At 35.6% G+C, this 15,020-nt stretch overlaps 1 protein-coding gene across 1 annotated transcript in view; it reads left to right on the forward strand.

The window, feature by feature from the left end:
• Window positions 1–15,020, forward strand: part of LOC111054330 (glutamate receptor ionotropic, kainate 2) — a 188,173-nt gene that overhangs the window by 106,332 nt on the left and 66,821 nt on the right. Inside the window, exon 5 of the mRNA XM_039420206.1 lies at window positions 5,593–5,757. Coding sequence (XP_039276140.1) covers window positions 5,593–5,757 — 165 coding nt within the window. The remainder of the gene's footprint in view (window positions 1–5,592; window positions 5,758–15,020) is intronic.

The raw sequence follows: 15,020 nt of genomic DNA on the forward strand, positions 1-15,020 counted from the left end.
TGTTGCAAGAGCTGATGAGTCATTTCCACCAAAAAAGATAATGGATTACAACATGGAAGGTAGAAGACTTCCTGGTAGACCAAGGTTGAGGTGGATGGATGCAGTTGCCGGAGATGCAAGAGTTGTTGGGGTCAGGAATTGGAGGCGTGCTGTCATGGATAGAGTAGAATGGAGGCAAATGTTAGAGGAGGCCAAGATCTGACGAGCTTTGACAATGATGATGATGATGATCTTCTTCTTCTGGTGCCTATCCGTTACCGAATGTTGGCAATCATTCTGGCAATTATAACCTTGTTGACAGCCGCTCTAAAAAGTTCCGGGGTGGACACTGCAAACCATGTTCTCAAATTCTTTAACCAGGAAATTCGTCTCCTACCAACATCTCTCCTGCCGAGAACTTCGTCCTGTAGTACACATTTTAACAACTTATATTTAGTTCCATTTCTCCTAATGTGCCCCAGATACTCCAATTTTTGTCTCTTGACAGTGTACATTATCTCTGTCTTCTTATTGAGTTGATGAAGAACCCTGTTGTTGGAAATTTTGTCCATCCATGATATTCTCAGGATTCGTCTATAGGTCCACATCTCGAACGCTTCAAGTTTCTTTGTTGTTATTTCAGTCAGGGTCCAAGACTCAACTCCATACAACATGATGATGATCAGAATTCACAATTTCTACAATAAATTATTCCACAATTTGACTATTTGTTGATTCAGTCAAACAACCCTGAACTGTCTTGATTGAATTATTGGGGGAGGAATAACAGGCTCCTCAGATTAAAAAAAGTATTCAAGTCAGAAAATGATTTTTGATGTGAGAATTACAGTAGTGAGAATTCCAATTGTTTCAAAGAAACTTGTTTTTTCTGAAATTTATTTTTCTTTCCACGTCAATCTTTCATCAGTTATTAATTTTTTCCAATTCAATAGACCAAACTACAGAAGATTCAGAATAGAAAACATTTCGGTATAGTAATAGTCTATAGCTCCCACAATCACCAGCTCACTTTTGATCACTTCCTCCATTCTATGTGATTCTAATACCACCCTATCCTAGTAATGGGGTCAAAAGATTTCTGAATGCCATGTATTGCGCACTTTGGAGGCAGCCATTATAGGTGCGTAAATTGTTTACCGAAACGAGTGGAATCCAGCACGCAATATTATTCGCGAATGGAATGTTTAATATTCTCCGGGTTAGTTTTAGCTATGCATTCTTCAATCGGCTGCAGATCACAACGACGAGTGGAGTGTGATGACGTCACAATCGCTTTACGGAGCGCGGAGCAAAGTTTGCTGAACGGTCTTCAGTCGACGCTGAATAGATTCCGACAGTCTGCCGCTTCAATGAAAGATTCCTTATTTTCTTTCCGATTCTTTTGCGCCAGACGTCCCATCCATCCAAACTTTCCTCCCTATTATTTGACTGTTTCATCCGCCGCTCCACCACAACCACACAACACTCTCTTTTTCCTTTTCACTCTAGAATTCCTTTTTCCATTCACTCTCCAACTAACAGTCAATTCACGTTTCTCTCTTCTTCTAACTATGCCTCTCTTCATCTGTTTTTCTCTCTTCAACTAACAGTCAATTCTCATCATTCTCTTCATCTCACTATGCCTCTCTTTACCTGATTTTGTCTCTTGAACTAACAGTCAATACACGTATCTCTCTTCTTCTCACTATGCCTCTCTCTTTCTGTCTATGCCTTTTCTTATCAATTTCGCCCTCCCTGGCTGAAAAATTATAGTAAATGCATTTATTTAATTCTATACTTTCCCACCTCTCTCTGCTCTTTCTTTCTAAATATTTTTTATCATCATCATCATCATCATCATCATCATCTTCTTCTTCTTTTTCTTCTTCTTCTTCTTCTTCTTCTTCTTCTTATTCTTCTTTTCTCTCTGTCACTCTCTCTCTTTTTCTACCCATCCATTTCTTCTGAACAACTATCCTTGCCAAAAAACCTTTCTCCGACCATGATTCCTTAAAGCCACAGCTGACATATGACTAACAAAGGAAAACAATTCAAATAACTTCCTATCCGTGGCTAAGCTTTTCGAAGTATGTGGAAATTAAGCGGCTGTTATCATCACATAAAATGAAAAACTGAATCGAGGAGCTGGTTCTTACATTTCCTCTTGTTTCAATTCAATTCAATTCATTGTTATTCGAAAACTTTATACATTACATAGTATGTAGAAACAAAGTAAAGACGATACATTAGTTTGTAGCATTAATATGAAAAAAAACAAGTGAAAAGTAAATGAATAACTCCATACTTGGACGACAAGTCCGTGTGGTTTGAAATAAAAGCCTGCACCTTAAATTCCAAGGGGATACCAGTTAATAATTTTGAAGTAGTTTTTAATATACTCACAAATATCATTTTATCAACCTCCTGATTTCATGTATGATCTGATAAGGTATTGCATAATTTCTGAATAGACTTTGTAAAATTCCATTGGGAAAACAAATCCAATCCATGAAAAAATTATCATGATTTACAAGAATGGATGAATTTAAAAAACCCTTGTAATTGATAACAAAAAATGATCATGGTACTGGTGTGCCAACATTTCTTCAATCCAATCTAGTTGTTAGCGAAAACGTTATTAGTCTACCTACAATCACTGCAAACTACTTCCGCTGCGCATAGATATTTCTCATTTTTCGTGATAAGGTGAATTCTCATATCCACGTTTGATTTGATTCCTCAATAGAATCTCAAGTTTCCTGGCGATAAGAAAAAGTTGAGCAACATTTTGAAGAGCCGGAGAATCCGATGTATGAGATAAGACGAGAGAAAAATGGGAGGAAATGGTGGAAAAGGTAGCTGGCCACTACAGGATGATATCAGTCGGAAATATATTTCAGACAGTTATATTGTCTGAGCTCTCTGCTCTAATAAAGCTGCTACACTTCATGTGATGGTGCCAAAAATGAGTTCCACTATCCCCATTCTTATTAAACTCTGTGACAATCTTTTTCACAGTGCAAGATTGCACTTTGAGTAAGCTGACTTTATCAATTTCCAGTATCGTAAATTATGAACTGACAGTGACAGGATCTGCCCATAGACTAAATATTGCATTACTATCAATCACTGGTCATACCCTATCCAGTGTTGAAGAGACCGGTGTCAGAAATGTTGTACTTTTTACATCGCGCGCGTCCTAGCTTAGTGTAAAGTTTGAAGTCTAGTGGTCCATTTTTCGAAAGAGAGTGTGATTCTACTGTTAGTTTCAGATGAGTTATAATTAATTTTGTATTATAAACGGTTTTGACCATTTTCGTAATGTCAGATGTTCTAAGAACAAGTGAAATAGACCAACTCATCAATGAAAGTAGTTCAGAAGATGAGCAAAACATTGACTTTTCAGATGACAGTGAGGAAGTGATAGAATACAACGAATTTTTGGATGATAGTGAAGTAGAAGGTCGCAATGGAAGTGAATGAAAAACCAGTAATTTCGTTGATGAAAATTCTCCCGAACATGATGACATTGAGTTTATTCTTGGGAAGGATGGTGAAACAATCTTGTGTAAGTCTGAAGTAGCAACAATTAGCAAGACTAAGAATGAAAATTCTCCCTGGTACAAAGAAGGTGGCTAAGAATGCAAAAGATGAAGTTGAAGCATTTTTACCAGTTACCAGCATATTGTATCTTTAGCACCTCAATTCAAAAGAGAGCGAGATTGTTTACAAACGAATAGAACTGAAGTGGCCTGAAAAAACAAAAATTAAGAAATAGAAAAGATCTTCAAACATTGAATGAATGGTATGTTTCTGTACGGAGTTTTTACTATGTGTATTAAAAGTTTTCTAACATAACCATTACTTTTTTCTAGTTCCCTCTAATAATTATTAAAAATCCAAAACATACTAAAAATATCATACTAACATTCAAAAATAGTCTTGTAATGGAAATAATGGTGGAAGTTGCACATATAAATTGATATAGTAGCTGTTTTAATGAAGGAACCAAGTGTTGTATAAAGTACAACGCGCGCGTCCTCGTGTTACAAAAATAGGCGCGCGTCCCGGAAGGTTCAATTAAACTACATTTAATTTTCAATAATATTTTCCAGCAGCTTGGAACATGAATCGAGCTACTAGAGTGAACAACAACACTGTTTTTTCCAATTACAATACTCAGTAATTGAATAATAAGACAGTACCCAATGAAACCGAGCTTCTCAAGAAGGTTTTAAACTCCTTCATCTTCGCATCATCAAAATTATTCAATTCAATTGAAAACTAATGTCACAATTCTATTGTGGATCACAGTAGGTAGTGATTATTGGAAGCAACAAAAATCAGGATTCAAGCTCAATCATTTATCAGTACAATATCGTATTCCATTATTGAGCATGTTCTAGATTTTAGCATCCTCTCTACTGCTTTAATCAATTTGACAATTGAATCGTTTCATGAATTACTAGAATCTGGAAGATCATAAAATTTTCTCCTCAACATTCCATCCTTTTCATAACTATTACTATTCTTTCATTAATCGTTATTCAACATCCATTGCTGAGATAAACTTCTAAAACATCACCCAATTTCCAAAACGTTTTGCATGAAGAAGGATAAATCACTCTACAAAAAGCAATAGTATACACTTTTAAAAGTGTTCCACAATGTATTTTTCCCTATATTGATTCAATTATTCTTATAATATTGGGAAAAATCTATTTGCATGCGTTTGGCCTAAATCGGAAGATCCACTTCTCATTTATCGAGAGTAATTGACTTTCCTGCTCCTGGATCTGAATCAGTAGATTTGATGTAGCAGGAAATGCGCTTTCATTCAAGATATATTGGACCCTATTTTGAATGAATGAATAGCACATTGCAGAAACTAGTTGACAGACAAAGCCGCAGTCTTCTCCACATTATAATCAGCACATTAATTAAAGACTGGCAACGGAATTCGGGCTCAGCTCGCTTGACAGTTAGTAATTGCCTAATTGGTGACTGGCAAATTAAGAGTTCACTTCTTGGCGAGTAAGTTTCCATCAATGGCCTGTATTCAAGGCTTCGATTTCGTTCAAACTTTGCTGCTTCTACTGACAAACTGATCAACTCGATGTCATTGGTCCAATTCGACTAATGTGAATTACTTAATTGTGCTTTCTAAAATCTTCCTAAATTGATATCCAACATATCATGATCTAACATTATAATGTATGTGAGTTCTAACTTGAAATCAAAATATATTATCAGACTTAACAAATGCTACTATCAATCTGTCCCTTTTTTAAGTGAGTCATGCTAGATGTGAGCCATACATAAAAGTAGATTTCAGTTATTACCTAGAATCCATGTCTTGCTCAAGAGATTCAACTTAATCTAATACTTCTATATTCTTTAAAAATGTATGTGGGTGAGGTATATATTTTTAGTGATGTGATATTGCTTATATATTGTGAAATTGAAACATATAGCTACATTCTTCATAATATTGAAAAATCAACATCTACTGTACGAGAGAATTGAGAAACTTTATTGATTGAATTTAATTTAAAAGATTACTTGATTATGCGTAATGATCAACTATCACAGATTTCCTTTTGATCATTTCAGGATATTGAGACTTTTGATTTGGAAGACTTCAACTACAACTCTGTCAACATAACCGCCTTCAGATTGGTTGATAGGGAGGATCCCAAAGTGGCTGATATTCTCGACAAAATGGAACGATTTCAACCCATTGGACATGCAATACTGAATCGCAGTGGAGTGATACAGGTATGCTCTTCTATTCGCATTAAACTACGTGCAATCTCTATTCTCTATTTTCGTAGCATTCAAACTTCAAACTAGTTAATAGACTAGTACTCTAGTTAGTAGATAATTTTCAATCTACAGATGGAAATTACTGAGATATAGCAATAAATTATCCAAATGCTAATGGATTAGTTATTATTATTAAACGAAAAACCCAAATTAAATTGCAGCATTTGATTTGGATTTTCGTTTAATGATAATAATTTTCAATGTAGTTGAAATATCAATCACATGAATTTCTGTATGACCATTTATACAGTAGGCCTACAGTTTATATAGTTCAGTTAATCAAAGAAACTTAGAATACATGTATTCTAGGTACATTGAGTTGCTGTAACAATTTCGTATTCAATGAGAATTCTTCATACGGAATTTAATGTATCGATTGACAAGACGATAGAATGAGATCTTTTGAAATGTATCATATAAATCAGTTCCAGTTCATAGTAATTTTCTAAATTATGTGGAATTATCATGATTTGTCTATTTGATGGTCCAGATACGTTTTTGTAATCTATGATAATCCATAAATTCATTTTTATTATTATTATTTATTATTTTCACAAGAAATATTCCAAGTGATGAAATAATTATTTAAACGGACTAAAACATCTATAACAGCACAATGATAATGAGACACAACAGGCATCCGTTCAAAGCCAAGTTGAAGCCTAAATTCAAACTGAAATTCACAAAATCAATCGCAGAAATTATATTAGTATAAAAATTTTCAAGTGTAACACAATATCAAAAAGCTTTATCAAATCTTCATGTATTTCAAAAAATAAAATGCGTAAAATTGAATAATATACTCCATTTATGCAATATTTGAGATACTTACGATTACAATATTCTAGGCTTTCAGATTGAAATACCCAACATTGCGGCTTTTAATCTAATGAATTCATCTGAGTGGTGATTAAAATTTAGTTCGAGTAAGCTTGGAACTATCCTGATTCGTCTTGTTTTTATCATGTGAATCTATCTTAATGAGAGCGCTGTCGTGTGTCAAAATCAGACTCGTTCCAAGAAATTCAATTAGCTTCAATTGAGGACACTCGAGTGACGCACTTCAAAAAGGTGCTCCTCTTTTGCGATTAATTAGTATTCCAACCAACTCGTCGAGTGATGGAGCGCTCAGCGCTCACCAAGTTGTGGCGAGAATTAAGCCGTTTGCCAACAGCAAACTAACTGTATGAAGTGGGCAACTTTTCCTAGTTTGACACACAAACTCGCATCGATCAACCTGTCCGTCCCACTCACCGCTCGTCACCTTTATTGTGAATTTCTCAGACAAATCCTCAATAATTGCTTCCCTTGATTCTCCATTAAAGTGTGGATTCACCACAACACAATCTCCTTGAATGAGCAGGAACAAATTTGTGGTGCCAGGCACTCAAAGATATCATGAACAAACCTTCTCTTATACTCTAATACTTTATACTTATTTCTAATAACCTTCCTTGAAAACCGTGAACCATTACATTTTCATCACATTTCCCTGATTATTACTGAGAGAAAAATTATTGTCAATGGAGTCAATGAATATTCATGATAATTATCTGAGCGTAGACATCATATTTGATGATAATTTTATTTAAAATGTATTGTTCCACCGTAATTAGTGAGTCATAAGATGATGGAAATTGTTATATTCTCCTCACTATCAAAAACTGACTATTCATCTTCTATTTTTTATAATAATATATTGTATTTTCTAATAATTCATAATCATTGAGAATTTATACGATCACACACTTTAATAAATTATTGTATATTTTAAAATATCAGAATGTCCAATGTATAAAATACAGACAAGTATTATGCACGAACCTATCACAAATCTATGCACGAGTTATCATTATCGAATCTACATTGAACACCCATTGATGTGTGAGCTAGTTGAGCCTTAGCAAATAAAATTCACTGATTCAGGAAAGAAACAGCACAACATTCTGAACAGTTGAACTTTGAACTGAACTGTTCAACAAGAGGAAGTCTTCAATATTCAACTCACGTAATGGCTGGTCTGGTTGAACCATACTCATTTCGATAGCGGCGCTGCTGTTCATTTCATGTGAAACACTAAAAGGGAAAAATAATAATTTCCAAGATCCTTTCTATTCGAGAAAAGCAAGCTCCCGAATATGAAATTATGGCTTGTTCAGTTGTGGGCTGCTAATAGCAATAAGGGTGGCTCATTGCCTCTACATTGTGGCAGAGCGTTGTTTCTACGCCATTCTGTGAGCGCCGGGATCAGCGATGATTTTATGCGTTCAAGACGTGCACAATTTTCATAGTAGCTGAGAAAATAGCTTCGGTTAGAAGAAGCACATAGAAGAAACACCGCGTGATCTGATTCTACTTTGGTCGCTTTTTCCACTTTAACTAACGTCGTTTTTCTTTGCTGCACCTCATCCCAGCATTGATCAACTTTCCAAAATACGTCTTGAAAGTTGCACCATCATTTCTAGACATTTTATTTGTGGAATTACAATTCCTAGTCATTCTTCCACAAACAATCCTACATCGATATTTGTGTCTGGATTTAAACATGACTGGTGTAAGTTGGATACTCAGAATATTGTTTAACTGGTAATAAATTGAGTATGGAAGCTTCAATTTCAATATATTGAAATCTCATCCATCCGATCGTATTTTTTACATCACCTTATTCTTTCAAAAATCAGGTCTCACACATTTTACTATCATTACGAATATAGCTCATGTAATATAAATAAGCACTCATGATATCATACACAAGGATGTACTGATACCAAGCATTAGAATAAAATTCCAATAATAATAATACTCATTAATTTTCTTGAAAAGTCACAAACAACTCTATCCTGAGATGTTTTATCAAATTTATAGCTTCATATCATTCAAGGCAGACATTTGAAGTCTCCCTGGAAGGAATGTACGAGCCACTCTTTTATTATGTGGCTTATAGTTTGTGTTTGGCCACAGAAACAAATCTGACCCCTGAATCCATCATTTATTCTTCTCAACTATATGGCGTAGTCGAATTTCAAACCATGTATTAAGATGTCACAATTATATTTTCACGGAGTAATACAGTTTTTTATATGTACTACCTGTACTACGCATTGGATGTAGTCACTACTGAACACTATAACACTATCCCAAAAGTGATTGGAATTCGAAGGTATTGTGGGTAGTTTGAACAGTATGATCACAGAAGATTAACGTCTTTGCCAAAAAGCGGACAATCCAGAGCTCCTTATTGTCCGAGAGAAAGTTTACAAGTGCTCAGCATCGGAAAACGATATTAGAGAATTGTGGCGGTCACTTTGAAAAAATAAGTCCACTCGAATTCCACTTCCACTAGGGAGTTCTCCAGGAAAGTTTCGCACGGATGGAACTTTTTTCGATCGCGGATAGTTTGGAAGTTGGCCGGCTGAGGTTGCGGTGATGAGTCAGTCGGAGGGAGGGTGGAACAGTTGGGACAAACCACGGTGCTATCAAGAGTCCTGCAAGAATATGGATTGTGAACGTGAGAGACAGTGGTGAGGCTAAAAAGCAGCAGGCAGTATGCGGAAATGGAATAATCTGCCGCTGGACCACCGCCTCGGCTCATTCATTGCGGTCAAACCATTCACAATGGATTCTCCCTAAATTGCCGCGGCGCACTCATATATCTATCTACACAATTACTTTGCTCCGCTCCGGTTTACTGACCCCTTACTTCCAACTGTCACACGTATACATGTTGGACACTCCGAAAAAATTATTGCTGCCAGTGAGTGTCCAAAGAGTGCTCTTGCATATACGCCATTCTCACTACTGGCACACATTTGAAATAATGGTCACATGGCCACGCTCCCTACAACCAACTTTACATAAAATATTAGCTATACAGTATCTATTTTGAATCTGACTGTTCATGCAGAATTTACGATATCATATTCCAACCATATTTCATTTCATTTATTTGATTAAATACAATAATTATGAGGGGATAATGAGTTTAGCCTAAAACTGTCCCACTCACAAATTTTGATAAATAGGAGTTTACAAAAAATAAATACAGTATATTCTTACTTTTATATTGCTCTTCGATATAATTTGATAGCTTGATGAAAGCTCATTCCAAATCATCCAGAGAAGCCATCAACAATGAAAACTCACTCCGATAATTATTGCATTTGATTCGAGAACAATATCATTTTTTGATTATCAAATAAACGACATTTTCATTTATTTTTCAACTGAACATCATATAAATAACTGAACGTGTTGATAAACTAGGTTTGCTTGTAGCTAAGGTCGCATTTATCATGATATCATATTCCGGGTTTAAACCAGCAGCTGATCCACCTCCGTTTTAACTGGGATGATGCATACGGCCTTATTAGGAGTTAGAGTGGAGCCAAACCTGTTAACAGTTCAGTAAGCTCTTTCCAAATCATTGAGAGAAGCCATCAACAATTAGAATTCATTCCAATAATTGCATTTGTTGAGTCAGTCGTTTATATGGCGTTTTGAACGTACTGTTTTATTCGAACTTCCTATTTGAACAATTTTACCTTTTTTCATGATATTTAACTATTTGAATTATTGATTGTGTAATACTTCTTCAATGACTTATGGAAAAGAGTGATAAGAAATGAATATTTCATTACAGTCTATATCGATTTTTAAAATGTATAATAAATATCATGGTTGAACAATTTCATCTTTTTCCATGAATATTCAACAATTGGAATTATTGATGGTGACGTACTTGAGGCAGTTGACTTCAATGGAGTATGAAAGAAATACATTTTTCAAATATTTAATTATAGTTTGTATCAATTTTAAAAACGTAGAATAAACGTTATGGTAACATAACTGGAAACATTCTAAAACAGTAGCACGTGTCTGAGGCTCGTTCCGTTGCCCCTTTTTGTAGGCGAGTAACTCCCAATCATTTTGTCATTTTGTCTTTCTGCAACAAACTAAGTTCTTGCAAAGTTTGATGGCAGACAGCTATCTGAGGTAGAATTTGTAACTTTTCCGTTCGCAGAGATCTCCAGAGATCACCTGATTTGCCATTTGCAGCTCTGGGGCTTCAACTCGATACAATACTTTCCCTTCTCTGTGGAAAATGGGAAATCACTTCAAAATATTTTGTTCGGAGAACTGTGAGAATAATTCTGCGTGGAGTATTTGTTGTTGAATTTTGGATTAATAATGTATTGTATGAAAATGAAAAACATGGATGTTGATTGGCATTACAAAAGTAAGTTTAAGCTTGACAGTAATTAAGTTCTGATCCCGAACTTGAAACAAATCCAGCAGCCTAGATTAAATTGTGATGTCAAAAGCGAATAGATAGATTCCATATCGCGTTATATATCATTGGTGTATAGGCCTACCTTGTTTGTTATGCACTAAGCAGAGACCTCATTGTGGTATCTGGTATAACACAATAATTTACTGTGGAATACCATTATTCTGCAACTCTGACAGTCAACATCTTTGGGCGGATGAGCTAACAGAGCAGGCATCCCTTTGCTCTGGAGTTTAGAAATGGGCTCAAAAGGTGGATGAACTGCAGAACGTGGTCTACGGGTAGTAATGGAGAAGAAAGAGGCTGAAGAGCATCTAAGTCCCGATAAGTCCTACTATAATATTATGAAGAATAGATTCTCCTACAGAATCATCTCACATTATTATCCAAACATATAGAATACCATGCTTTTTTTCAAATCAAATGAAAATTTTATTCACAATTCAAACAGTTGAGGGTCCTGCCAAACCCAAAGGTTTTTCGGCGGGTGCCCAGTTACAGGAAAAAAATGAGTTGCAAAAGATAAATAAACTTAGACAAAATAAATATTACACTTCAAAGATTTCAAGTAAAAAATGAAAGAAAACTGATACAAAATGCAAAAAAAAAAGAAATATACATCAGATTTTGATACAGAATTAAGTAATGAAAAAAGGGAAAAAAGAAAATTAATTAGAAAGGAATGAAATAATAAGGGAAAAATTGTTTTACACAAATAATAGTACATTTTTATCGTTGAGGCAGGCGGCAGTGAAAATAAAAGGAAAATTTCAAAACTTCAGCCAGCAATGAAATCATATTCTCCTCATAAGCTCCTCAATATTAGAAGGTGAAAGTTTACATTTTTTGCTTCTGATAATGATTTGGGAGTGATTCATTCAACAAATGAGTTATTTAAACTAGAATGATTCATTCATGGTCATCTAGAGAAGAAGACAAGATAAGAGAACTCTCTTATTATCGGAATTCATTGGAGGACCTATTCATATTTATATTGGACCTCGGACCTGGACTATTGGACTAGAGGATTATTGAACCTTTTATTAGAGGACTTCTTTATTGTACAACTACTGACAGAAAGAAACTAGAAATACTTTTTGTACCTCCAACCAATCAGAAAAGAATAGTTGGAGCTTGTGGGCATATTTTACGGCATTATAAATAATGGCAGGTTCAAAAATATACAATCGTCTTCACTGTGTTTATTATCTTGTATCCTCAACAATCTTTCATGTTGTTTATTGATGTATTATTTTCAATTCTTTTGTTTCCTAACCATCAATCTTGTAGCTTCATAATTCCCATTGTTTTCGAGGCTTAGTGGTAGAGAGAACTTAAAAATACTTACTCCGCCTGATAAAGATTTTTCATGGCACTTTTCTTTCTTTTGAAACTATCTTTACATAAAATCTATGCTCAATATAGCTTTGTAAAAAATCTGATATTTCCATCGAATTGCCCCTCATGGATGTGCAGCCAGAATGATGAAAAAATAGAAGTCTTGTCTTGTGTAGAGCTTGTTTAGTTTCAAAACCTTTTGTTATTTCCAATTTATTGAATGTTCATACCAGAAATCGCTATAAAATATCAATTTCGTAAGTAGCTAAGTAGTAATTTCAAAGCTTTCCCAACAGTTATTTACAACTCTCCTGTGTACTAAACGGTAGAGCAACACGGATGGAGCTCACAAAAAGAAAACAAGAAAACTTTTTAAAACTCTGTGTTCCTGCCACTCAACTCATTTTTGCAATGTATTATATATTGATAATATCGATAATGTACTTAGATGCCTCAATCAGGAGCAGGAGTAAGTAACTAGTAACTTGAGAAGTAACTAGTTTACTAGGAACAAAGTTCTATTCTGAATGAACAAGGTTCTATTTTGCAAATTTCTTGAAAAGTAAGTAGTCCTCTAGAAACAAGGTCCTATTTCGAATGTGATATGCAAGTTCACTTATTATGGAAATCTTGTTCAAGATTATCACAATTCTTGTCTCACAGCATATCAAGACTTCTGGCGTTTTATCAAAAATAGTGTATATTTATTCCTCAATGATGAATGAATTGAATGAGAGATATAACAGCACTAGGCTTTCCATAATAATAATAATAATAGAATGAATCTCTCATTTTGTTAGAGGTGAATGCAATTCAGTGAGTTTGACTGAACGACAAGCTCACACTCACACTCACACTATTCTCTCCTTATGATGGCTATTGGATGGAGGTGGAGCTCATTGCTGTCGGCGCTAATAATGAACCTATTATTGAACCTATATGTGAGAAAATTGAAGATCTAGAAGGCTGGTAGAGGTTTTACGGCCTGTGAAGCGATCTCGTCGGCAGAAAATTGTCTCCGTTGTGAGAGTGAGTGAAACAAACAGGCGAGTGAGTGAGAGAGAGTTATTGGGAGGCTGTCTATTCCATTAGCCTTTTAAATCGCCTCTGCCGTGGAATTTGGGGAAGACGCCTCACAGGTCCCACCTCCTTGGGTGAGGCATCCCGTCGTCACTGAGTTCATCATCACCTGCCTCTTTCTTTGCCACCGCAGCCGATATGAGACCCTCTCCTCTCCATCATCCTCCTCCTTCTCTTCCTTCTCCACCTCCTCCTCCACCAACTCCACCTAATTTCACCCTTCCTTCTCTTCATCTTTCTCTTCTCCTCACAGCTCTACCATCCTCTTTCTCCTTCCACTACTCTCCTCCTCTCACACCAAGCATCTGCGATAGGATCGCCGTCATCATATGAACGTTTTCGCGTCGAGCCCTTCTGATCAATTCTTGTCGTTCCCATCGTCGTTGGTCGTCGGCCCATCGTGACTCATTCCTTATAATGCAATTTAAGCCCTCTCACAAACGTCGTCAACTCACGGCGCAAAGGGCTTCACATGTTACTGGCAATAATGGCGATGATAGTCGTGTGTTGACCTAGTTATAAGACCTACCTCAGTGTTGATTTTTGACCGAGCGAAGTGAGGTCTAAGATTCAAGTCGACGGTTTGGCATTTCTCTTAATGTTTGAATGTTCAAATGTTTATATGTTTTTATGTTGCGCATTTACGGCAAAACGCGGTAATAGATTTTCATGGAATTTGACAGGTATGTTCTTCTTTAAATTGCGCGTCGACTTATATACAAGGTTTTTTGGAAATTTGCATTTCAAGGATAATATAAAAGGGAAAAGGAGCCTCATTCATACGCCAATATTACCGTAAAAATCAGACTATAGAATTATTCATCATAAATCAGCTGACAAGTGATTATACAGATGTGTGGAGAAGCCAGTCTATTGCTGTATTTCCATAAGGTCTATAGTTTCAATCAGGTACTTGTGGATGAGAATACTGCATGAGTTCTACTGTTCACAGAACTACTAGTATTCGAATTATAGAACTTCAGTGAATGTCGCCCTGAGGAAAAGGTAGTTCATACGATTAATCAAACACGATATTTTTCTCTTCAATTATACACATTCATAGTCTCACGTGTCGATTCGTTAAACGATTCACCCCTTCCACAGCATTGAGACGCTACTATGCTTAGCGATAACATAAACCATATAGTGAAGAAAACTACATTACTATTGGTAATATTACCAATTATAGTTGCTCAGTAACCTTATAGTAAACTGGTATAGTATTTCCAAAAATATTACTGATTATTTCTTTCATCTCTGCATAAACATAGACAGGAAAATGCAATTGATATCCTCAAACTCCCGTCCCCGCCCGGAATAGCTAGGGATCTAGGCTACTTATCAGACCATATCTGTAGTTATCCTCAATCATCAATATAATAACTCCACCTCGTTAATTATTTCCTCGTACACGATGAATGGAATATTTCATACTATAATATTTTAAGTGGCAATGAACGAGTCTATCTCAAAGAGTCAAGTGGTAGAGACCATACGTTTCGATTTCATG

This window comes from Nilaparvata lugens, chromosome 2, assembly GCF_014356525.2.
Source record: "Nilaparvata lugens isolate BPH chromosome 2, ASM1435652v1, whole genome shotgun sequence".
Taxonomy (NCBI): Eukaryota; Metazoa; Arthropoda; class Insecta; order Hemiptera; family Delphacidae; genus Nilaparvata; species Nilaparvata lugens.